The 27,530-nt window shown below is 38.1% G+C and overlaps 1 protein-coding gene across 5 annotated transcripts in view; it reads right to left on the reverse strand.

Moving 5' to 3' along the window:
• smarcad1 (SWI/SNF-related, matrix-associated actin-dependent regulator of chromatin, subfamily a, containing DEAD/H box 1) overlaps positions 1 to 27,530 on the reverse strand; it is a 64,523-nt gene that overhangs the window by 13,515 nt on the left and 23,478 nt on the right. For 4 of the 5 annotated variants that reach the window (XR_015427781.1, XR_015427780.1, XM_022226841.2 and 1 more), the window contains exons 6-18: positions 23,408 to 23,535; positions 22,047 to 22,179; positions 20,295 to 20,449; positions 18,106 to 18,332; positions 14,972 to 15,062; positions 12,289 to 12,388; positions 10,779 to 10,914; positions 9,333 to 9,468; positions 8,718 to 8,852; positions 7,460 to 7,567; positions 4,554 to 4,808; positions 1,890 to 2,078; positions 529 to 647 (exon numbers count right to left, since the gene is read on the reverse strand). Coding sequence is in view for 3 of the 5 variants with exons in the window: in XM_022226841.2 (XP_022082533.2) it covers positions 529 to 647; positions 1,890 to 2,078; positions 4,554 to 4,808; positions 7,460 to 7,567; positions 8,718 to 8,852; positions 9,333 to 9,468; positions 10,779 to 10,914; positions 12,289 to 12,388; positions 14,972 to 15,062; positions 18,106 to 18,332; positions 20,295 to 20,449; positions 22,047 to 22,179; positions 23,408 to 23,535 (1,912 nt within the window). In the remaining 2 variants the exon portion in view is untranslated. The remainder of the gene's footprint in view (positions 1 to 528; positions 648 to 1,889; positions 2,079 to 4,553; positions 4,809 to 7,459; positions 7,568 to 8,717; positions 8,853 to 9,332; positions 9,469 to 10,778; positions 10,915 to 12,288; positions 12,389 to 14,971; positions 15,063 to 18,105; positions 18,333 to 20,294; positions 20,450 to 22,046; positions 22,180 to 23,407; positions 23,536 to 27,530) is intronic. The other variant, XM_022226843.2, reaches the window with a different exon arrangement.

A 27,530-nucleotide genomic window follows, 5' to 3' on the forward strand; every position in this document is an offset into this window, starting at 1 on the left:
ATTCACAATCGACTAATTTTGAAAAAATACAGCCAACACAAATGGTACTACCTTTAAGAGGTGGTATACATTTTCTGCAAGCACATCTTTGACTGCAGTTTTGTTGAATTTGTAAAGGACATTTTAAATTGAAATTCCAACTGCTCAATATTCCCTGTTCAAGGATTCAAAATATAAGCAATCTCCAATTCCTTTCATGGCTACGCTACTGAATGCTGGTACTTGTCTGTAAATTTGTGTGTGTTTTTATTGGTGTTATTGTTTACCTTTCCAATATTTTTTATAAGTTTCAATCTATCTTGTATATATCTTTATAATATCCCCCTTTTGCTGTTTGGCTGTAATTTTTATTACATTTTATTCTTTTGTATTGTAAATCAGACATTGTTAGTCTTTGGACTTGTTGTTTGATCAGTTTTACAATACACCGTAACGAATGAATGAATGGAGGGATGAATGAATGAATAAATGAATGGATGAAAAAGGTGCATTACTGTTTGAAGCAAACCTAATCAGCATAACTAGTACCTGTCGCATACTGGTGTTTGGCCATCCAAGCGGAGGTATCGATACTGATGATGTTTCATGTAACTTTCAATGATGTCAAGAACCATCACAAACTGACTGAACATAAGTACTCTGTCACCCTACAAAAATGAAGACAAACATACATGTATGACTTAATAGCATTTCCACAGCAACTTAAGCTGCAGTTACGTATATAAATACATGTACATGTAAGTTCCAGCATGAGCTACTGTTTGAATATTAGTCAATTTGTCTTTACCAAAAGGCAAACACAGCACAGTCCTGTACCAATCGTGTTTGCAAAAAAACATGTTTCCCTCACACTTTTGTTACTTGCATTTTTTTTATGTTCTCCCAGTTGTTACATCATAAATCCTTTTCATATTGTTGGTTTTCCCATACTTAAAAGAAGGTTAGGTTGGTGTAGTGGTTCTTTCCTCGCCTTCCACCTCTGTGGCCTGGGTTCAAATCCCGGCCTGGTCCACACGTGGATTGGGTTTTCAGTCCCTACCTGATTCTGTGGGTTTTACCCAGAATATTCCTCTGGGGTTTTCCTCCCACCTCTAAAACTGTAAGTGCTTCTCATTGTCTCCTCTCTACAGGTTTCTTCAGGCTTGCAAGTTACAGTTTCTAGTGAGCTCCATTGAGAAATCCTTCGTGTCATTGCAAGAAATTATAATAACAACAATAAGGTTGAGAACCAGAGCTGCCAAAGGTTCACTAGAGAAGTTCAATCACCCAATGCTTGTCAGTTTCCCAACCCAAAGGTCATGTTTAGTTACTGTCTTTCCTTTGAAGCAGTTAGTAGCTAGAGCTTACACGTAATTCCTCTATGTGGAAAAGGGAGGGTCATTGTTCTTCTGGTAAATGTAGGACGTTCCAGACAGGTTCTACAGCATAAAAACCTCTTTTCCTTTGGACGGAGCCCAAATTAAGGGTCGGCCGGAAATGGCAACCAAAGAAAAGAATGGCAACATAAAAAAAAACTGTTGATCCCTAATAAGACAGAACATTTGCCCTATGCAGACTCCAAAAACAGGCACAACTGAAACTGTGGCAACACTGGCTAAAAATATTTGCCCCGTTGTGAAGGAGACTGATCTAGTTTTTGGTTCTGCATTATTTAACTGATGTTAATTAATAATATTAAGAACTACATGAGCATTGTTTTCAATTTGGTCCATCTGATGAAAGCCTCATTCTACCACTACCACCATCCAATATCCTATACACAACACAAAGCCCATTTTTCATGGAACACACATTTTTTAATAAAAAGAAATAAGTTAGAAAATTTGAAAAACAGAGAAATTGTACTGACTGAAACATCTACAAGAAATGAAGCATGTGCACAATCCTACCTTTTGTTTCATATCAGGCAGCATCTTATCCAAAATCTGGAATTTTCCAGAGGCAAGCAGTAGATCTGTTGAGAGTCTGAATGGAGTCAGGATTGAATATTCATGGCAAAGTTTATGCAGCTCAAAGTCATTCATCACCGACATGTCCTCAAAAATAAGATCAGGATTGGCATCACAATGACTTGGCTCCTGAAAACACACAAGGGAAAAAGAATAACAGGATTATCAGTGTCATGATACAGAACTGGCTTGAAAAGTACAAGTCCATGTACCTGAGACTTGAGCATTTAAGATTGTCTGATGGATTGCTCAATGGCCATTCAGAAATCAAAAGCAATTTGGTTATATTGTTTTCTACCCCAGAGTATTGTTTTCTACCCAGAGTGCTTTCAAGTAATCTGGGGCAATGTTTTACTGAGCCAAAGATGCACAACTTAACGGTCATATGGGTCTGTTAAGTATATGCAGCACCTTTCTCCCAAAGTAAAATTCAGAAATCACTGATTTGAAATCAAGGTAAAGCTAATAATGTTTTCTACTGGCACCGAAAATTTCACTGGAAGCTCAACATAGTGCCAATCTTATATACTTCTGTAACATTAGCCACTTTTTAACCATTTTAGAATCCAGTTTTCATTGATGACAAACAAACGAGGGTAACCATAACTAAAAAGAGCCCTGTTCAATTCAGCATCCTCATTCTGTACGCCTTTCCAATGAAAGGCCTACCAATGTTAACCAATGATGATGGGGTATCACATGGTGTTAACTTGGCATTTTGATTGCTGTGGTAAATCCCACTAAACAGAACCAAATAGCAGTTGTCTCACATAACTGACATGAACGCTGCAGTGCATCATCAGATTTAAATGAAGTCTTGTAGTTGAAAAGATTACATTCTGAGCTTCAGGTTGCTATACATTGTAACAATTTCTGACACTTATTTTAGGAGAAAGTAAGTGTTACTTTAGGACACCCTGTATTTTGAGGATTTCAGACAAAACCATGAGTAAATTTGACCTCTTATGTGAAAACTTTAAAATGTAAACCTTATGCCTTACTCCTGTTTACTTCCACTGAGATACATGTAACACGTTCTGTCTAGATTTTTTGTACTGCATCTTTTGTCCCCCTTTCCTCATGATGGATCACCTCTGTCAGGTGTTCAAATATAAAGAAGCAAGATGACATCATCATACTGCATCTTTTGTCCCCCTTTCCTCATGATGGATCACCTCTGTCAGGTGTTCAAATATAAAGAAGCAAGATGACATCATCATACTGCATCTTTTGTCCCCCTTTCCTCATGATGGATCACCTCTGTCAGGTGTTCAAATATAAAGAAGCAAGATGACATCATCATATTGCATCTTTTGTCCCCCTTTCCTCATGATGGATCACCTCTGTCAGGTGTTCAAATATAAAGAAGCAAGATGACATCATCATACTGCATCTTTTGTTTTTCAAGTCAAGCCCCCTACTTTATAATATCATGGACCTGCCCGTAAAAGGGTAAGCAATTTTGAACTTCTTGTGGTACACACTGTACATGTACGTGATGTGGAAAGTTTCAAAAATTGTACTCCCAAATATACTCTAGGGTGGACAAGGGGGAAGATGATGGGTGCTCTTCGCGTGATCTGGAGTAGGAGTATAATTAGTGCTGCCAACAAGAAGTCCAAAAAAGACATTTTAAAAGCATCACAATTAGCAAAGAGAACTATTAGCCTTAAATAAGAACCTTTGCACTTAAAATTACACATTCACTTTATTATTTGCAATTTCCACCATAGACACTACGAATCTGAAGACTGTCTCAAACACTGACTGTCTCTTTTTAATTGGTTGGTAAATTTTGTCACAGAAACAAAGGTCACGTCAGTCACATGAGTACATACTCCTGGTACGAATGCATTTCTAATTATTCAGAGCACATTTCTGAACAAACATTCACAAAAATGAACCCTAAACTTACTGTTAAACGTTACAGTTTGTGAATATATTTGACTCTTGTTATGAATTTGGCTATGACACACTTATAATAGGCATCTTCAGTCCTGGTGAAAATGTACACATTTCTAAGGGGAGAAAAACATTGCGACGACATAGCACAGTGTGTCATGTTAGAATAAAAGGTTTTCTTCAGAGTAAAAAACCACTGTTGGCAACCCATTTATAACTCTTAAAAAACAGCTTTTTATCTAGACCTTTAGAATTGAAAGTGCTGGTAGACATACTCATTATGGGTATCTCTCATATAAATTGTTTTACTTTGTCAATGCAGAATCTATTCATGTGAAGGCACTGATTGGTTGGACCGAGCATGGTTGCTAATCAACCTTTGTGGGTAACAACTACAGACAGTTATCAACATGCACCCTACAAGTAACCTGTTCAAGTTATTTGTACCACATGCCGATTGCAAAGGGATATCAATTGAGAGAATTTTTTTTCATGGACTTTTTCCAGCTTTTTAATCTTCTGAAAAAATAAGGCTGTTTACCCCCAATCCCTAATATTTTTCTGAATCTCCTTCCCCATTCAGGTAATTTGAAAAAGACCAAAATGACAAAATAGTTTAAAAACTGTAAACCTGCTCTGAGAAAAGAAATCCAAATAATTTTGCCAAATGAAACAGACATACCACGAAACATACTTCTTTACCTTTAGCATGAGTTTGGCCATTTGCTGTAGTGTGGAATCATCATAATGATGACGCATCAACACTTCATGGTTGGCTGCTTTACGCAGTTGCATCATGGCACAGGATAGTTTTGTCATCTCCATCTTAGCCCCACCACCTAGGCTGCAGAAATCTCTTGACAGCATAGCTTTGATTTCATTGTAGCGGTCCTCCTGGCTTTTGATCATTGGACACTTCACAACACATTCAGTTTTGGAGGGCAACTGCTTCAACACCTATATTAACAAATTATATAAAATAAAGGTACCGAATGAAATTTGCGTGTTATCATATCTCATACATATTCACGATTGATAGCGGAACTCTCATTGGTCTATTCATCATCACGTGCCAAGAGGCTATATTTGCTGTTAACCAAGCACACAAGAAGGTCCATGTGAGAGTTAAAGATGCTAGCTACTAAATTGTTCCCATGCATACTTGCAAGTTTTAATCTAGGTAGGGAGTGCATTCACAAAAGGGAGACTGCATTATGGAAGTTGCCAGTAGAAGGCCTGTCAAACTTTCATAAGACACCTTTACCACTGCCATTTTAGAGTTGGTTGCTAGCCAGAAATAGATCCAGCGAATACATGCCACTGTTTCTAAGCAGAAGTGGGCTATTCAAATACAAGTGAACCACAGGAACCAATAGGCAAGTTGTACAGCTTCTTGCAGTTTAAAAAAAATCTGGTGCAAGTAGGAGACAGAGACAACTGGGCTTTCACATTTGCACACTGAATATATTGGTTTGTTAAAACATGAAGTTATATGCGCTAACTGGTAACACAAGTGTTCACAGATAGCCGAATTACATGTAACTTTTGAGTGTAACATAAATATTAAAGCGTCTTATTTGGAGGAATGGCTGGATGCTCCAGCCAAAACCAGGCCTCCCACTTAATGACCCACTTATAACCACTTGCCTCCAGGGTTCCCATTACCCTGGATGCTCCAGCCAAAACCAGGCCTCCCACTTAATGACCCACTTATAACCACTTGCCTCCAGGGTTCCCGGTACCCTGGATGCTCCAGCCAAAACCAGGCCTCCCACTTAATGTCCTACTTATTACCACTTGCCTCCAGGGTTCCTGGTACCGGGTACCTTGGGTTTGTACGCATAGCCAGGGTGCCCGAAATTGGACAAAGGAGCTGGCCCTTGTAACAAAAGACCGTATTCAGAACAAAAGACTGAGCTGCTGGGCATTGCCATAATTTTTCAGCTGGCATTAGCAGAGGTAATCCATCATTGTTTTGAAACAGTATACCACTGTTTGCAGCATTCAGGGCCCGCGGATTATCAGTTCTCCAGCACTCCAGCGATGAGCGACACAGTACCACTTCACGATTATCCAGCAGCGCACTGGGCCAATTTTGGGAACAAAGGAAATTATGCAACATGGCACAATCTGGGCTCTTTTTACTGGGCGGCTAGCCTGGCTGCAATATTCGGGCGTCAATGGAGACTGCCTGTCAGATTAGAGTGGCCACCAGACAGTCATTTGTGTGGGTGTAAACGTCCAGTAAACTACTTTACAGCGGTCAACATTTAAACCTCAATATATTGAAAAATAAAATCTATTTGACATTAAGAAGCTATGATCATTTTCAGAACTTCTTAAAAAAGTAAAGAAAAGTTGAAAGAATGGTCTGCATTTTGAGCATCATTCTGAGAATAGCCTTTTGTTCTCAGAGCAATATTTCAAGAGAACTTTTTCAGGGGAAATTAGACAAAATGTATTTTTTCAAGGTATATCATGAAGGTAACATACAGTTTTAACATACACTCCAATTTTGTCCAATTTCTTTTTTTTGTTATGCTGTAACAATGTTCTCATTCATGGTAATCTTATTCTCAAGACATACTGTACTCTAAATCTAATCATGGAGGAAGGACACACAAGGAGTTACAACTCTGGCACATTAAAATGCTCGGACGAACAATAGTAAACATTCTCAAAATGCCTGATTACTGCCTGCAGCTTAGCCAGACAAGTGGGGCAGTAAAATCGTAACAATATTTGTGGTGTTTTCTTTGGAATTAACAACAACCTATCGCAGTGACCAGGAAACAAAGAAAATTATCTAACATTTGATTTACTTTTGACGTTTTGAATATTTTTTTAAGGATTTTGATGCCCTTTTCCATTATCCATACAATGTTTGTAATTTTATTTTGTCACTCCAAAACATCAGTTTTAAAATTCTTTGCACGAGTTTGGCTAAGACTGGCCAACATGTTGAACACCACAGGACAGTTAAGTTCACAAAAAACAAAATGCGCTGTTTCATCACAGGGAGTGATCATGAGATCTCATAAAATACCTTTTTGTGTAAATTCCGTAATAAAAATGATTCAAATAAAACTCAAAATCTTACAGAAAGCTTGGCTATTTATTCTCAAAAGGAGTCCAGAAGAAAGCATTTGATAAGGGGAACAACTGCACATGAACACTTCAGGTACACAGCCTAATAAAAGCAACTGTGAGCATTAAATTTGATGTTGTTGTCAGTTCATACCAAGCACCAACGATGGCATGAATAATCAACTTCCTATACTGCAGTACACAATGTTTTAGGGATGCAGATTACCAATGAAAAATTGCGGCGATGATCATGGGGTACAAAGGGGGCTTATGGTTGCAAAACGGGTGGTGCATAGCAAGCATGTGCTGCGCTCTGGCTATGGACATACCAGGCATGCCAGAAAGCAGTAATTGGCCAGATGTTATAGCCCGGGCAGTTCAAACTCCTGTGTCCTTCCTCCATGATCTAATGAAGATACATTATGACTGAAGTTGGACATTAAGGGAACTTGGACCTGAAGTGAACAATGTGCTGCAGGTGAGTTTCTCTTTCAAACACACACCACTGACAGTAAACTGACCTCTGATTTGACTCTTCTCAGAATAAATGGTTGCATGATCTGCTTAGCATGGGCTATCCGTTCACGCTCAAATTTACTCTGCTTCAATGGATCGTCACTCTTTTGTTTCTGAAAATTGAAAAGAAATTCAGAAATAACAGAAAAGGAACTGCAAAGGAATGGGGATGCCAATCAAGGGAGATGGGATTATGTAATTCCCAATTTTTGGCAAGGGGGATGGGCGGTTTGATCTTCCCCCTTAGTCGGAAACAGACATTGCATACAGACAGCCCAACAGCAAGATTTTCAAACTTTAGAATTAAAATGAATGGTACATAAACTTTTCAAGTAGTATTTCCGTATAAGGTTAGGGCACACGAAAATAATAAATCTTTGTCATTAACTGCACCTCCTATTTAATACACCCCACATTTTCTTTTAGGATTTTGCCATCCCCACCTTTATTCACCAGCATGGATTAACAACGCTGATAAGAATATTGTTTTAAAGGTACAGTACATCATTTATCATTTGTGCATTATGTTCCTTGAGGCAACAAAATTACTCAAAATGCCTAGGAACAAACCTGATGAAGTTTAAGGTCTTGTCTTACGTGAGCTTCTAATGGCAATTTTCCCAAACTGCATCTTTGATGCATCATTGGAAAAGCCTTCTCTCACCGTTTGCTTCAGAATGACAGCTTGCCAGAAAGAGTAATTTCACAGGGCAGTTAATTTCATGACCGTCTTAAGTATGATTTTCAACAACAATTTTGTCAGTTACATTATGGATAACTACAAATGATAAACTGCACCTGTACAAAAGTACAAGCTTCAGTTGAACTTGCCAGTGCAATCGACACCACTGCAATGAACTTTATGGGATCCCCTCAAAAATTGTTTAGTACAGCGGTTATTTCATATAGCCAGTCACTGGTGCATTGGCCCTCGGCCCACTCTAATGTGTGGTGGCCTGTCTCTTGAATGTGTCTTTATAAGCATTTGTGACCAACACTTACACTAAAATACTTGCCAAATAACACATAAAATCCCAACTTAAAAATACACTGGAAGTCAAATCAAGAGGAGAGATGAATGTTTTGAGTCCTTGTAAAAGTTGCATCCAGTATAGTTACAGTGATTCACAGGGATGTTGAACTGTAATGGAGACGCTTGAAACAGTTCTACTGCATTGAAGCCATAATAGTGCATGTCTGAACAACTGCCTGAAGGCACACAGTGTAATATCATACTTCATATTCTCCATCATACAAACTCACAGTTAGACTGAATGTCTTCTGTAGCTCAGCTGCATTGTCACAGAACACATGAGGCATGACAAAACTAAGGAGTGATATCAGCTCCTTCAAGTTATTCTGAAGTGGAGTACCGGTCAGAAGCAATTTTCTCTCAGCCTGTTAATGAGACACACATATGTAAAAGAGATTTATCTCTGGATGCCATTGCTATTTGATTGTCACATTTATAACTATTCACACAGAAAAGAATCTTTACATAAACATTATACACTTTTCAACTTATTCCACATAGAAGCAGAATCCTACCAGTACATGCTAACTTTTTATTTGCTTTACTGAAAAACTTTCACTTCAGTCATGTGTGATGTAATTTTCAAATGTGACAAATTCACAAAATCTCTCAACTGCACATGTTAAATCACTTCTTCCTTAATAGACAGCAACCACGGCAACTGTTTCATTAATACATTATTTCATGGCAGATATTATTACTTAATATTTAAATATTCAACCAAATGATTATTGAATTCCTGACCTGTCTGAATTGATTCAGTTTTAGGCACTCAATGCCTAATTATCTGATGCCAAGTCCCTCAAATTCATATCGTTAACCAGGCTTCATAAAGTGTTTCTCACCCTAATTTTCATGAGGAACTTGTAGCGCTGGGATTGCATGTTCTTGAGCATATGAGCTTCATCAAACACTACGTAATGTATGCCCATCTTACGGAACAGACTTCGATCATCTGCATTGCTGATACACATGTTATAGCTGTAACAAATCAAACCTCAAGAGTGTTATGATTTGTCTGAAAGCAAACTGCAAAGGAAATGGCAGTGTTACACAAACCTTGCAGGTTTTATTGAAAGTTATATTAATAAAAAATTTTTTAGCACTTCGCATCAGGGTGCCCGGTACTAGAGACACAGTGCGTGGCCCACAAGGCTGGGGTGCCCGAAATCAGCATCACCACCAGACCAAGCAGTACCGTACTGCACCAAATGTGATGCAGACCCCAATCTCAATCATCAACAGTAACCTGTGATAAGTACATGTATCTTATCTGATGTACTGGTCAGTGTTGTAGGTCTCTTGACCGGTTTTTGGCAGTCTTGGTCTCGATACTCAGCAGTCTCAGTCTTGATCTTGGATATTGGAGGTCTCAATATTTTCCCTAGTCTTGGGTCGAGACTACTCAAAACACAAAGATCAACACCATATTATACGCCACCTAATTCACGAATTCGTATGTACTTCATGATTTCAACCTTGGATTTAATTACCGGTGTGCATGTGCGCAGGATGACTGCAAGACCACTGTAATAACTACTGGTTTGTGCTGGGGCCGGCTGCGTATGCGACTAATACATTTTTCCAACTCTGTGTGTGTTGCAAGTTCAAAGGTTGTGCTTTGCATACACCTTGCATTTTGTAGTCTTTCCAGATGCCAAGCACATCAGCCGTGATCAAATTTGGTTTTAGAAACCACAAAGAGTGTTTCCATGCCAAAGCAGAGTAAGCAGTCAGCTTCCACAATATGGCTAAATCTAACAACTTTGTTTTGTTTTGTTTTTAGGATGATTTAGGGGAGGTAATGAAGCCTGCTAGAATTGACTTCAATTTAAAAATCCAGGAGCTCGCGAATTGCACTCATCATTAAAGCTGTCTTTCTGTCCCCATAATATTTCTTTGAAGATTAATTCTTATGTTGTGCTGCTTTGGCAGCACATACAAGGAGCAAGACAAATGCTTTCTTTAAACCAGACTTAGTAACCATTGTGCTGCTTTATTCATTTTGCTTAGGTTCTGCATTTATTTGAATTATGCAATTTAAACACAAGGTCTTGAGGTCTCAGTCTTGGATGGTTAGGTCTCCGTCTTGGTCTCAAACCTTACGGTCTCGGTGCTCCTGGTCTCGGTCTTGGACTCCCAAGTCTGATCAACAACACTGGTACCAGTACCCTGTGACTACGGAGCAAATAACCTACATGTACGTGTGGTTCTGCATGCAATGTCCAGGGATGTGTGTTCATGATAAATTGCCTCAAGTGATTTCAGAGACATTTTTTTATCATACTTACGAAGTGACAATGACATTGCATGTCAAATATTCATTCAGTATATTTTCCCTGAGTTCCCTTCTCTCTTCCACTGTTCCTGTGTATAAGATAACCTCCAGTGCTGGACACCATGTATGAAGCTCTCTTGCCCAGTTTTCTAATAATGACAAAATACAAAATAACTGTTTTAAAACAAACAATACACGAAACATTAATTAAGGACCTACATATTAATCCAGGACCAAAAAGCTAGCTACTGTGGTCACATGGCTTGTAGAAAACTTCCACAAGCATGGCTTGTTTACATTACCAATCTCCTGTGTTTCTTTTGATATGTTCATTTTACACTAATTACTTTTTCCCTTTCTTCTGAAATACTTGTGCATGTACTTGTGCCATGAAAATTTGTCTTGGTGGGGTATAAATGTAACCGACTTTTAAAATGCACAAAATCTTTGTTCAACAGCAGGAAAAAGCTCTCTACTTTCACTTGGTTAATGCCTTGGTTAAATATATTTTCAATGTTTGAAATTTTTACTGTGTGCATGTATTGAGAATGCAATAACGATTGAAAGTGAAACCAATTCCTGGAAATCTACCATGTGATACTGATAAACATTACCACTGAAACTTTCACATGGACACAAACTTGCAATCAGTAATTCAGTGATAGTGTGTTATTTATTTTGATCTCAGTCATTACTGATACAGCATCACAACCTGATTTACTCAGGTGTAGACCTTTTGTGCATGTCCTCCATACTGAAAGCACTAGGTGGAAAGATGGAAGCCATGCACAACCTTTCTATTTTTATTTTCTTGCCGAATAGCTCTCTGGCCCATCAACTGCAACAATGGCCATTTTAGTCTGGTCGATGGTCCAGTTTGTAAATTGCACGTTGTCTTATTGTATTAGTGTGGAGAGATTAAGGCAGAAGCAAATCATTTGACAGTGGCCTCTGAACATGAATTTAAAAATGGTGAAACCTTGAACTTTATGTGCAAATATTTTGGGCATTTTTGATGAATTACGCAAAAAAGTGTGCATGAATGGGGTAAAATGTGTCTGGTTAGTCTTAAATAAGTATGTTTAAGACCCCAATGGAAACAAACCTGTGTAATTGGCTTTTTTTGGCTATCCCAGAATTAATCAACTGTATCCTGTTTGTTTGTAAGTGGACTTGTCATTGAGTTGATTGATTTCAGAATAAATGATAATAATTATGACTAGGCTATGGAAGCTGATAATGACCCAAGCCGAAGGCGAAGTAGTGATGACGATCCTCACCTTGAACTTGGGTCATTATCAGCCCAGCCAGTGTTTAACATAGTTGTTTTAAGACAGCCAAAAACAAACTTATTGCCCAAGTATTAGCAATCTTTTTATTGAGTGGGCAGCAAGCCCCACAAAAGCTTAGTAATGAAATTTTAAAACTATAATCAGAATTTCATGCATGAATATTTAAACAAGAATCCCTTTTCATTTAAAAGTCCAGAGCTAATCTATCCAGCCAAGGTTGACGCTCCTTACCTAGAGTGGATGAAGGAACTACAATGAGATGAGGCCCTCCATCACCTTGTTCCATCAGATGAGCTAAGAAGGCTATCGTTTGCACCGTCTTGCCAAGACCCTAAATAAACAAGAATGTCTACATCATAAATAGCTATGCATTCAGAATGTGATCATGTGATTTTCTCATTCTCATGAGGTGTTTGGATGAGTATTCATCAAATGTGTGACAAAAATCTGTGTATTTCTGAACTCGATATTTGTACTTGAGTTTTATTGGCCAATGAAATGGTCATATATTGCAACTACCTCAACCTGTATTCAAATCACTGTAACCTCAAAAACCAGTAAAACAAACACCCTGACTGACTGCTTGAATGCAGGCGTGTGAATGGGCATTTTTTTAAATTTTTTATTTTTTTATCATTTGTTAATCATTTTCTAAATTACCCTTTTTAAAAATTAATTGGACTCATAAAACCTGAAATGGCCATTTAAATATGAGAATGTTGATTTGATGTCATCTTTCTTTTTTTGTCAGCTAGGCATTCCAATGCTTTCTACCGAGCCCTCTTCCTGTCACGGAAGTGTTTGCAGTGTTTATCGTACTTAGCTGCATGCTGTATCAATGTTTCATTACAGCCGTTCCTGCATGAGCAGAAGTAGCACATATTTCACTGTGAATTTACGGCTTGAAATAAAGTTAGTACAGTTTCACTTTCACAGATACAGTACAGGGTTTCATGACAACTGGCAAAGTTATTGTGTCATGTATCAATGTGTGGGTTCAAGTGCTCTATGTGCATGTTTTGTATGAGCTTTCAAACATTTCTTTGGAAAATCTTACATGGTCATTGCTACAAAGCCGGCAGATTTGAGCTCTGCAAACCCCCAAAAGAGGTACACGTAATAAATGTGCAGAAAGACAGTAGCATTGGTTACTTGACTCAGAATCTTCAAAATCTTTCAAGTTTCGATCCAAATTGCTTGCCTGATATTTTGTTGCCTACTTCGGACATGTACATAGTACCTGACTTGGTCCCTTTGTTGAAGTGCCCTTTACCAAAAGGAACCAGGGTAACCACATTACATGTCACATGTGATTTTTAACTGATGACTCCAAGAAAACTTGATTTCATTTTGTGATTCTTCTTCAAGTGACAACTACCCCAAAGGTGAAACATGAAAGGAGATTAACATAATAAAAACTTATAATAAAACTTATAATTTTCTTTCATTTGGGGGTGTTTTTACCCTTTTTGCGTGTAGATTTTGCCTAAAATCCTTTAAGGAAGCATTTTGTGGTGCGGGCTGGCACACGTTTGAATATGGATCAGACTTCACAACAGATGCATGCATCCGTGACTGAAAATCTTTATACCGAATGACCACCATACCAAACATTTTGTATGGACCCCATCACGTTCGTTATAGCGACGTTCCACTGTACTCAAAGCTTTAGTGAAATGCTTTTTTTTTCAAATAGTCATCACCCAAATTTGGGCATCTTTCAACAATATGTGCCCATTTGCCTTTTTGAAGAAGAATTTACAGCAAGTTTTGAGTAATACGAATGAATCATTTCAACTGATCTCAGACACCCATTGTGCTGGGTTTTTATTTCGTTTTAAAGGTACTGAATTTTTCATGATTTCTTGAAAATAAGATGTAACAGCATATCAGGCACAACAATTTCACAGAATGATTGCTACTATTATTTACTACATGCAACAAACGAGGTACTTTGTGAGAACTTCTCAATCATGTCTTGTATTCTTGCAAATGGCACTTTATTTTGAAAGGTTTGCTGTGTGGGGAAGCTACTGGGCAGTCTACCCATGGGTAAGTACATGTAGGTCATAATGTACATGTACACATATCATGGTCAAGGTGTATACAAACATTTACTAATGCCACAAAAGAAAGTAAAATATGTCATTAAATTCAAAAATAAATCAGTGCTTCAAATAAAAAAAAAGAAGATTTTATTTAAAAAAATTCAGAACTGCACTTTTGATCATTATCAGCAATTTTTGCTTGATATTTTATATGCTGAATTTTAATGGGAAAGTATGTGTACTTAGTATTTTGGCACATACCGTTATTTTGAGCATACATGTAATTGATTTGACTGATTTTATGCAAAAAGGTGGCTATCACCAAGAGATTATCCTTTTCTATTTCAGAAAATCACCCTTCTTTAATGTAATTGTGATGTGCATGTTGTGAGCACATGCATTTTGCTTGCAGGACCTTTGGTAAGCTTCAGACCAAGTAATGACTTTCAAAACTGTACAAATAAAGTGAATTGTATTAAGTGACACAGCACAGCACAAAACTGATCAAACAAGAATACTGAACAGATTCAGACAATTTTCCACAAATACGTTATAACGTGAGGCAGAATTATACCAATGTATAAATGCACCATATGATTGAAATGATTTTGCAAAAATCCAACTAGCTTTTCCTTCACTGCAACAATATTTAATATTTCTTATTAAAATTGGTTTCTCTTCGGAAAGCATGTGAAACTGCAAAAGTTTCTGGTAATAAAATAATAACATGAAACAAATATGAGCCCAGCAAATGAATAACAAAGAATCAGTGGCCACTTGAGGTTGATGTCAAAATAAATAATGTTACAATATGCAGGTACATTTACTAAAAATGAAAACAAATTTATAATGAATGATGGACCAACCATTTCATCAGCTAGAATGCCGTTAACTCCCTGCCTGTGTATGAGGGCCAACCAGTTGAGACCAATCATTTGGTAAGGCTTCAGGACCAGTCTGGAAATAAAACAAGATTCAAGAAGCAGTTAGGGAGAAGCCAACTAAAATCAATGTCCAGATTAAATCATCAACGCCATTACATGTATATACAAAAATTAACTTGTATCAGCTTGGCCTGTGCCAGGTGCATGTATGTGTACCCGAGTAACTGCCCGTCAAAACCCAGTTCCATTTTTTGGGTCAGGTACCCATTAAAAATATTTAATTAGGAACAAAAATCCATGTATAAAATATCTGTGAAATCCAACACTGAAAGGCAGACTTGCTGAAAAATCACCGTGTCGCTGAAAACCGGGCCCGCGATCACACGTGTACAGTAACTGCAGTTCTGATCAGAGATCGACAGCTACTTTGATTACACACTCCACCTGTTGTACTACAGTCATTTTCCTAGTTCCGGATTTTTTGTAGTTCATGGAAGCGAAACAACAAAAATTTGCAGGGTGATAGGTCTCTCCCTACGTGCAATTCCAAACACTTTTTTATACACATATGAACAGTCATATAACCTTTTGCATCTAACGTCTGTTTCATCGAAGTGACTTTTAAAGTTTTCGTTATTTCAAAATAGACCGAAAAATGAAAGCTTTTCCCCCTACTTTCAGATTGCGCGTCATTACTTGCACACAAATTTGTTGCAAACTCAACTACACGGGCAACTACACGCATAGCAGATACATGTATGTGATTTTGAAAATAATTTTGAAGTATCTCCAAAGGGCAAGACTGACTACTGACCATATTTCACTGGAATTTGAGTCTTTTGTAGGTGCAATCATACTGAATAATTTTCGCGATGACTGTACCAAACCGGTGATCAAGAGGCTGAAGGAATTTTGTGTTCTTCCTGTGTATGAAAAAGAGCCCTGTTTGGGGCACATGGTCTACTGGGGTTGTGGGTAATGCCATTTGTTATTTAGAGTTCTCTCTTACAGGTACCCAGTACCCGCTCTTAACAAAAAACAGGTACCCAATTCCAAAAATAGCTGTAAATGCACACCCCTAGCATCAACCATCTCAATCTTTGAATGACTGTGTTGGACCATGTAAAAAATATTCATCCATTTGTAAGACATACATATTCATTTCTTAATGAAGACTGTGAACTGAGACAAATCTTGCCCAGTATTAGGCTTGGGCGGTATTTTGGTATTACCAAATACCGCGTTTTTTAAAAATACCGAACAATACCGACTAACAATCCACGAATACCGGAATACCGGCTAATTCGGTATTGAATTTCAATACCGCAGTATTCTGGCTAATTTGTTCAGAATGTTCCCACAACCCTCTTAAGATGAAAGCAGACAATTATATCCACAACAGTGACTGCATACTTTGTGGTTTCAGTCAACCAGCATTTAGTTTGTATTGTCTCTTTTGGTGAGGAGATAAGATGTAACGTGATACTTCAGCATGCAGCCATCAACCCATCTGCCAAAAGGTTTTGTTTCCCTATCGCCGCCTTCAAATTTGCGGTTTTGGAATAGCTTGTAGGCAGTGCTTCTTGTATTACTCGTTGGCACATGTATACATGTACATGTATCACAGCCCTACAGCTCGGGAATTAAAAATCAGCGGATCTTCTGTGTCAGCACTGGACTTTTTTCCAGAAGATTTTTATTGGCGGATCAGAAAATGCCAACGGTGCTTGTGCTAGCCTTGTGCTTTCTTTGGGTATTTTTTGTCCTTTATATAAAACATGTACAAATATTATGTGAAAATTTATCCAACCGAAGCCAGGGATGTGTGTTATTAACTATAAAAATGATTTCAAAAATCTGCATCTGTTCGACATCCACAGCAATCAACGATCATTTGCTCGCTTGAGTACAAGCATAACAACTTCAAATTAAATTCATGAACACAGAAAACACAAACATAGACATGAGATCAATTTTTGTGAATGAACCTGCAGAAAATTTTGTTTTGTGTTTTTCAACTTTCAACTATAGAGCTGCATTCAGTGTAGTGGAACGTATGACCATTTTTTTGCAGAAACCATACACTGACTGGTTGTACCAGGAATTTCATACAATGCGATGTCGCTATAACAGATTTTCTCCTCATAAAAATGTGCAAGTTTTCACCGGGACCACAGATTTTCTGTTTGTTATAATCACAATTTCGTTATAACCAATTTCGTAATAACGAGAGTCGACTGTGCTTGCAATGCCTGGCGTGCCGTAGAGTTGTCTGGAAGCCACCTTATTATTGCACACGCAGTGTTAGGGCACAGCTGAAAGGACCAGCCACTGGTGACCGGCACATAATCATTACAATATTGCACTGTCCCAGCAGGTACCAACTTGACTGTAGTACACATCCCGTGCAGATTTTCACGCAATAGGACATGGGAATCACGGAGCAACGAATCAGTATTTAAAACGCCGTCCGGTTTTTATTATTCTTTCTCATAAATATTTATTTGACATCTAATGGAAAGACAAACTATAATATTTTTTTAAGTTTATGGGGATTTTGTGATGTTAATAAACCCTTTATGCTGGCCCCTAGATATTTTCTGTTTTGCCGCTGAGTGTCAGCATCACCGCTGCTTTTTGATGACGTAATGCCTTCTGCAATGAATACCGCGGTATTAGCAAATACTGCGGTATTTTTTTTACGGATAACGCGGTATCAAAAAAGGCAATACCGCCCAAGCCTACACAGTATAAGTAACAACTTGATTGAAACAATTTGTTTCCAACTTCTACTTTTGCAAGCCCCTGTTGGTATTAAGTGAAATAAGCCAGGGTACCTCCGATCAGTATAAATGAACGGCTGTATTTTATATACTATACTTTCCCTCATGATTTGAGAATTTCATTATCTGGAAAAAGTTTACAATGATAACACCCTCATTCATGGAAAGTTGATTAAATAATTGCTTTCACTTTTTGCTCAAAACGTACACGACAATTTTTAAAAATTTATTAATTAACAAAAGTTCAGATTTTCCTTATGAAATTGCTTTCTTTTAATGCAAAGGGAAGAAGACGACAACTGACGTGATCTTTCTGTGAAATACATAATTTACCTGTCTGATAGGTAAGCAGGTTGCTTGGTAACTTGTCCTTCAATCCTCCCTTCATTGGTCTCTTCCTTCTGATCGGGTAGCAGTTGGCAGATTATGCTTTGGATATTGTCAGCAATCTTGGCACAATTATTCATAAGTGTAGTTATGACTTGTTGGCTCTGAAAGACCTCATGACAGTTCCAGACTAGGGTGGAGCTTAAGCCCTTTGTGTCGTCAAACTTTGCAATCTGTGAGACAGTTAATGATCTGGTTACTAAATGGAATAGAAACCGGGGGGGGGTCACAATGAAGACTGCATGGCATCCTAAACAGGAGTCTGACTCAAGATGTACATTTTCTTTTAGTTGATTAATTACACGTAACTTAGACTCAGTTTTCTGACACAAGCTGCACAAAGACTGCTTTTCCTACTCATTTAACTGATTCTGTTATGCACTAACTATATATACATGAACATGTAGCATCATACCCAAGAGCTGCAGTTGGGCTGGCCCAACAACACAAACATGTACGGTCAACTGTAACTAAAACTTTCTAAGCCTAAACCAAGTAAAGACATCACTATGCACTCTATACAGAATTCAACAGAATGCAGTATGTCTAAACATCTTCCTTATTACAACACAGAAACCCCCTACATGTATGGTATGTCAACAGGTTAGGTTGGTAGTTAGGCCATGTACAGTATAGACCTTTTTCACCCATGTGACTAAATGTAAACACCACCACCACGTGTCCACTGCTTTGGCTGCGGTGATCGCATATATTTCTAGGGGCAACTTCAACCACGTGCAAGCGCATGTGCGAACGTTGCATGCTTGACTTGTTTATCTTGAATAGGTAGTTTTCAAGATGTATTTTTTTTTTTTTTTTTTTTGCGTTGGGGAGATGTTAATTATATATAACCCGATCCCGGCAAGCTCGGTGGTCGAGTGGTTAAGACATCTGCACTAGTAAGCAGGAGGTCGTGGGTTCGAGTCCCACCCGAGTAAGCTTGTGAGGTTTTTTTCGCAAGCTCTCGGACAAGCACTGAGCATACAGTGCTTATTATATATAATTGAATAGGTAGATTACCATCCCAACACTATGCACTCATTATCATCACAACACATCATAGGTCTCTTTCAGTGAGTGTTGTTTCTGCATAGAACCAGTTATTGAATGTATCAGGTAGTGTGCTCCTTGGGCCACAAGGCCACACTCCAGCGAGCACCAATAGCAATCCACTCTGACACCTCATCATACAAACCTTCCACATGTATCTACACATGTACATGTGTCCTTAAACATCATCTGGCATGAAGAAGTTACACTTGGAAGTGAAAACATATCAGTGGCATGGCATGCACATGATGTACATGTACATACATGCACCTCATTGTTTACAAGTCAGAAAGTGCATTGTATTTGTCTGGGTATGCACTCAATGGTGTTTGACTTCTAATATCTGTCCCATTTTTTCACTTTGTCAACATTAAGAGGTATTATGCAACATGTTCATAACCAAATCAAGAATGCTGGCACCCTGACACCTTAAAATGAAACCTAATACTTGGTTTTGCAGCTAAGGTTTATGTACCACATGTGCACACTGGTTTGAGCTTGTAACTGTGTGCATGGGTTTAAAGGCAAGGAGATCGCACACAACCCATCCACAAGTACTTTTGTTGCAGCAGGATGGCTGATGTTGGAAAAAGTTTGTCAGAATAGCTTAATAACCACTCAAGATGAAACACGTTTAAAAACTGAACTGTATCTCTCCAGACATTCCTACAAGTAAGTTTCCAGAATTCTTCTAAATCCTCCACTGTGCAGGATTCCTATGACACTCTTGGTGCATCAACCACCATATTGTCAAACAATGCCTGGACTAAACCTCTCTCCCCCAAACTTGTAAAGGATCTTTCATTTGAAGATTAACAATCTAGGGAATTTTTAAGGATTAATTACATTATTTTCTAAAAAACAAAAATCCACATTTTGACTCATTGAAAATCTTTAAAACTTTTAATAAAATCTTGAATCAATTTCCATGACATTTCAGACCCCTTGCAACATTAACTCACAGATTAGCCACTAGTTTACTGTTGGAATGTTTATCCAAAATAGTGAGTTTACCTGAGTAACTTTTAAATAATACTGCAAGAGAATGCAGGCAAGACACTAGTTTGATAACATGACTGACTCACTAGGTCACTGTAGTCTTCAAATGGTCTCAAAGCTTCAATCTTCTTGACCTTAGCCTTAGAGCACTGACTAATGCTTAGTAACTCCTCTGGTGTTGCATCATTGAAGAAAGACACGATGAGATGATTCATTTCAGTCTGCTCTTCATCCTCCTCACCTGACAAAATCAAGATGACAACTCTCAGAATAATAATGGTAAATATTTGGAGATGGACAGTTGGAACATGTAAAAACATGATCAATGTAATGTTTCCCCTGATCAATTTTCTGCAGAACTGCAACCATCTATAAAAATGATTGTTTTGATTTTAGTCAGTGCAGATCACGAAAACCCCCTAAAGTTTTGAATAGGACCTGGCAGTCTATGCGTTTATATGTCTGTGATGTGGAAGCACAAAATCTACCTAAAACATAGGCAGCATATTGGAAAGTTGCCAAGCACATGATGCCAAGAGCAGATCGCGTTGTATAGAACGCCAAAAGGGATAAATGTTTTCAGTCTCTAATCTGCGCTCTTTCCGTAATAACAATAATATTTTGTATTGTACATGCCTGATTGGGTTGAAACTTTGCAGATAGTTAGGAAAGGAAGGTTTATGAATGGAGATTGACCTCAGGTGATGACAGTATCATCAGCAGATGAGTCACGTGGCATTTAAGGTACATCCTTTGAAGTGCTATATCTCCTGAAGTGCATGTCTGATTGGCTTCAAACTTGGCATGTATTTACAAGGCGAAGTGTTATAAATGAAAATTGATGTCATAATGACGTCATCAGATGATCTTGTCACGTGCGATTAAAGGTGCACTCTCCAAAGCACTACATCTCGTTAAGTACACGTCTGATCTTAGGAGGGGAGTACTTTAGACGAGTATTGACCTGATATGATGACATCATCATGTGACAAATAATGTGACACTAAATGTGCACTCTCCAACGCACTTTATCTTGTGAATTACAAGTCCGATTGGGTTCAAACCTTGCATATTTTAGAAAGGAGTGCTTCGGAAAAAAATTCACCTCATGTGATGATGATGTCATCTTGTGACAAGTCACGTGACATTAAAGGTGCATTTTCGATTGGGCTAAAACCTTGGAGATATCTTGAAAGGGAAGTGATTTCCACGCATGTTGCCCTCACATGATGATGGCGTCATCATGGGACAAGTTGTGTGACATTAACTACGCAGTTTTCAAAGAACTGTATCTTCTGAAGCACATCTTTTGGGGTCAAAATCTATATATGTAAGTGTATGAATATGAACATTCTCAAACATTTTGTGCTATGCCAACAAAGCACTTTTTTCACAACGGCAACAAGGTGAAAAAGCCGTGTTCTGCCCTTGAAATAGACACAGTTCCTCTGGTTGTTTATGCATTGGTTAAATTTTCTCTTTTTTGGGGGGTTGATTATGCAGAAAACATGGCCTCCTCACATAAGTCATGTAAGTGTACCAAACGGTATGCTGTGCATGCATGTCTGTCTATCAGAAAACAACAAAACAAACCACCAACCTTTAAAACTAAAACCAAAAAACTATACAGGTAGATTGGTGCAGTTGTGACATATACGTAATGTGCAATCTACGTGTACTGGGTACTGGATAGTTCATCAGTCACATAACTTCCAACCAAACAGATGTGCAGATTAGAGTCAAATTTAGAAACATTTGTTACTCAGAAATTTCATAGTGCGGAAGAATGGAATTATGACAAAGGAAATCTACAATGAAACACTGCAAAGGGACCATACCATTTTTGTCGTACGAGGCATCTTCATCAGAGTCGTCACTACTCAAAGAGAATGTCTCGTCTTCACTACTCAATATTTCCTTATCTGGACGTCTCTGCTTCAACTTACTGATTTGTTGTCCTGGCCTTGTTATCTAAAAAACAAAAAGCATACTCAGTGCTCCAAGATGATTACAATTCCTGACCACTGATTAATTAAGACAACTGACAACATTACTTGGAAGTTCATACTAACAAATGCATTGACCAATTCAAAGTGAATTATGCCATCACCAAATGCTCCATTGCCCACACATTTCTTCATATATACATGTACATACCGGTATGGTCATTCTACTCTACACAATATTGTAGGGCAAGTGCACAAGTTTGGGGCAACCTTAAATTCAAGAGATCAATTTTTTCGTTCACAAATGCAATACTCATGTCATAGCAAAAGTAATGAGAATGAAACATTTCAGCTTGATTAAATTCATTTTTCATGTACATTTTACAGCACCAATTTGTGCAGTTCACATTTTATTAAACCTGATGCTTTAGCCCTAACTCCCTTGGCCCTTTTTACTGGGGACCCTCCTCACTCCTCCAGAATCCTCCAATTTGGGGGGTGAAAACATTGGACTCTTCCTCAATCCACCAAAATTTCTTAAAAATGTTACTTCAAGGTGTGCCTACTGCCTCAATTCTTCAAAATCCTCGGGCAATTTTCTGTATGTTTAAATGCTGACAGAATAAATATAACAAATGGATGAATGAATTCCTGTCATTATGTTGGGGCAGTGCAAATGGCATTCTTGAGCAGTACGGTTTGATTCAAAAGAAATATCGGACTGAATTTATATACGACTGAGCAAAAACAACACAAGGTCTAACCCACGACCTTCACTCGTGGCATCCTTCACAATCAGCCATGCACTTTTGCCATTGACGTCAATCTTCCAAAATCCTCCAAAACCACCCGAAGGATTTAGGAGGATTGAGGAGAGTTAGAGTTAGACCGACAAATGTTTCCAAATGATCAATTTCTGTCAGCTTCAGGTCCTAAGGAATGTACCATTGCCATGCAATCACCTGTAACATACATGTAATGGAAATTTGCAGCCAGGACCTCTCAATGTTCTGATACCAACAAAAGTTGGTCAAGTTGATCATCATACCCAAATGCAAGGTCCAAATACTACATTTACACCATTCTTCTTCTTGTGGATGTTAATATAACACTTGAGATGCAATTTTGTAATAGAGCTACAAGATACGACTGGCAGAAAGACCAACTGCTCTATTGAAGACTTACTCTGAGCACAGACAGAAATGTCTTGTACACTAAGACCAGAATCAACATGAAGTGAGTTATCAACTCACCTTTGGGAAATATGAAGTCATTTTGGACTTGGACAGCCAACGTTGATTGTTTTCCTTGTCAGACAGGTGCTCTACCTTGCGACGCTTCTTCTTCTGAACCCTTCTTCCTTTAGGTGAATCTTTTTGATCTTAACAGAGATGGTGTGATACATGTAGAAAAAAAATTTTATGTGACCATACCAACAACATTCAAAGAAATAAAGAATTTACATTTGTATCTGATATAGAGCCAATGATTTTCCGCGATCGCGGAAAACGGACGGAATTTGCGGAATCAACACTTTGAAATGGAATCCACTGCTTGAAACAGAAATTTCCCACTAAGAATGGCTTAAAAAGTAAAGAAAACTTTCTGCAAAGTACTAAAAAATAAATGCTTACCAAACCCTTTTCAAATACTTGCTTTTAATTAACGAAATACGTTGGAAACATGCTAAATTGCACCACTCCACCGCATGACTGGGTCATCCGCGCTGAGCCAGTGCCGATACTTGTAAGTGGTAAGTCGTGCAGCGGCAGCTGGCACAGCAGCGGCGTGGTACGATACATTGCGTATACAAACATTGGCTGTTCACACGTGCACCATATTAGCAATGAAATCAAGGCGCAAACAAGTTCTTACTCACACATACACACACTGCACACGTGGGGAATTTAGTCTGTGAATCTGCATGGATGCCTTGAGACAAGGCTAGTACCGCATGGCGAAACGATGAAACTGTGGCAGCGAAATGGAAGACTAATTTCATATTTCTTGAAAACGAAACCTAGTAAGCTTGGTGTACCATAGCTGAATGGACCCTTGGAAGTGTTCAATACAGAGTGAAGTTTTCAGTCACAAAAATACATTTTAAGGCTCAGATTTAATGTAAACTTTCTGAATTTTGTCATACAACTGCCAAATAAAATGGCCGATGTCATTAACATTAACATATTGTGACCAACGACTGTTACATGCAAGACCTACTCTGTGACTTCACTGTACATGTATGTAATCTGATTTCATACACAAGGAATGGCACATGAATTGTCCGTTGATTAATCGTAGCAAGTTTTAGGCGATCCCGCGCCGGTGGGAAATGAAGGGGTGGGGTGTGCAGTATTTATTGTCCGGATTTTTTTAATTTCCATAACAACAATTATAAAAAAAAGTCAGAAATATTGCAGAATATTCCCAAAGAGTATTGTTGCTATTTTTGTTTCTTTTCTTGGGGGGGGGTTGGGAGTGGTTGGGCAAATGGTTTCCAAGCATAGTTTAAAATTTACTCTCCTATTTCATGCTTACGAAGATATGAAACGGAATTTGAATTTCTGAAGCAGAATTCAGGATTTGGCAAAATGGAAAATACCCATTTTTGAAATGGAAAATCACTGGCTCTACTAATATTTCTACAAAATGCATTTCAGTTTTAAAAAGGCTTTCTTAATAATGAAGAAGAATCCTCAACCAATACATTGATTCTTATTATTGTTTCTTTTTGTTACGAGACAGAATTAGCAAATGACATGGCTGCCTGTGAATTCTGAACCATATTCTGTGACAAACCATAGAAAGTTCTAGATGAACTCATGATACTCATGTTGAATGGTACCACATAAATTAACCGTCCAAAGCACTCAACCACAATTTCTATTCAAGACTGAAAGGTCTCTTTAAGCTAACCATTTTTCAAATACAAGTACTGTACACGTACACATACATGTAGATGCACAATAATTGTTTTGACCACCCCCATGACGGGCATGTCATGTACATTTGTTACATGTATATTGACAGCTACATATACTTAGCTATTTCCCTGATATAATTTCGTGTTTTATTGCATTATTCAAAATAATGAACATGCCGAAATCCTGCGTGATCAGTGGATGTTCTCGGAATTGCCTTAAAATCCTGAAGATAATTTTCTGAGGTTTCCAAAGAGGGATTTGAAGACACTTGAAAGTGGGTCCACTTTGTCAACCACATCACATGGCCAGATTTTAAGTTGCCAAGTGGTCTCCAATGTGCGGTGAACACTTTGCAGAAAATTGTACTGATGAATCAATTGTACTGAAGATTCTGTTGGGTTTGAAATCTCAGTTTTGACTGAAGAAAGGCTCTGTCCCGATGTTGAAGTCTTCCTACCCTGTCACAAATGTTCTGACTCCAAGGTAGACATGGTAGCGATCCGGCATGTCCGGAGAAGCATTTCGGAAAAGAGAAAGGGCCAGGGTAGGATGGGTTACTCTATTACCTCTGTATTCAGAAATGGTTTCTTCAAAGGCCTTTAGAGCGCTTTGTTTAAAAATGAATAAATAAGCTGTATACTGTCTGTACGGAATTTACTCGGCGACCATGTACCACATCCTCCACCATGACAGGGGCCTCTGGCTAAAAGCGGTATGGCTCCTCAGTTCCCCGGTGTTCCCTTTGTTGTCTGACTGGGAGTCAGGTGAGTCATAATCACTTGCTGACTCTTCTCACTCTTCGTCGTTAAGTTCTACTGAATACTTGCTTAAATCTTCCCAACTACTGTGAGATTCTGCCATAGTTAATTTCTGATCTGGACATGCATGGATCTCGGGAAGTTTGTGGCTTAAGCTGGAATGTACTGAATGCATACACAGGATGCAAAGAAGTGTTAGTCCTCTGTGTGTACTCCCTCACTAAACAAGCAGGGGGTTGACTTGCAACATGAATGAAGAGGTGTCCTATCTAAAATACATGTATATGACAAATCCTCACTACAGACTAATTTTTAGAAGTTTTCCCAGAACAATGAGACATTGCATACGATAGGCCAGAATCTCAACTACACAATACAATCATTTTTATCTACCTGTAGCTGGATTTTTTCATTCGTCTTTAATGAATTATTTCTAACACTTTTGGGCAGCGCAATCTAAGTGTTTTTACAAAAAACCAATCCAGCTACGTACTGTGCACGGTACAATGTGACTTGTTACACCCGTACTGACATACATGTACATATGTATACATGAACGTGTACATGGACATTATGTGTCAGAGCTGGGTACATGCTCATGTGGCTCATGAATGTACAGTACATGTAAAACTGGGTATATACCCTGAATTTCAACATTTCTAGGAAATGTTATGACAGACCTCGGTTTCAATAATGTTAATTCATTTAATTGTTAATTTATTTATTGTTAATTTCATGTGAACTTACTGTACTTTTGTGTTCGCCTTTCGTTCTCGAGTCAATGAATTCTTATACTTGTAAGGTCATAAGATTATGTGGAATAAACGGAATGGGCGTTGAATTAGGTCAATATGCAAACAAGTCCGGTAGGGAAGAGAAAAAAATCTAGCGAAAAAGTGTCAGTAAATCTAAAAAAACCTTTACACCTTTCTCCACCACAGCTCTTTTTTGAAAACTTAAGGAAAACTTACTTTTGTTTTGAGCCTTCAAAAATCGCATCAATTTTAACGTAAACAAACTACCACTTACAAAAAGAGCTTTTCACAAAATCACTAGTTTTGACCACTTTGCTCGTATTTCTTAATGTTATTTTCACGAAACAAGTTAGGAAAAGGCCTTATCTTACCATAATAATATTTTTGGGCAGGAATTTTTATTTTCAAAAAGTGAAAATAGGAAGTAAATTTCATGAAATGAAGCAGCTGCTTGCCTGGCACGAATTCTAACGGCCCTCATTATGTATGCAAATGACCCTAAAAATGGGACATGCGCGGTTAATAATTTCCCTCTGAAATATACGTGGTACCTGTTTGGGTTTCTCTCATTTCTGTTTTCTCCTCAATGGCGTTGTACATGTACATGTATAAACAAATGGCTGACCATTACATCTTTCAGAATTCACATCTTGGCGCACACAGAAAAAATCACTCTTAAGAGTATTCTGAGTTGGTTGTAAAGACAAACATTATTCAGGGTTCCAGCGGGAAAACTTCAATTAATAGCTAACATTGTAGCCAAATGTTTGATTTTAGAGCCATCCTGCCGTACAATTCCCAAAACCGTACCGTACCGTACCATTCATTTTAGTTTGTGTGATCTGCTTTTCAAATGGATCAATTATAAACTGACTAACATTTTGTCAAAACTATGTCCTGTTCATCTCATATTTCACATGTTTTGCTGGAAGTTACTTC

The sequence above is a fragment of the Acanthaster planci genome, linkage group LG15 (genome assembly GCF_054643075.1).
Source record: "Acanthaster planci isolate LZ-2023a linkage group LG15, COTS_SCS, whole genome shotgun sequence".
NCBI lineage: Eukaryota > Metazoa > Echinodermata > Asteroidea > Valvatida > Acanthasteridae > Acanthaster > Acanthaster planci.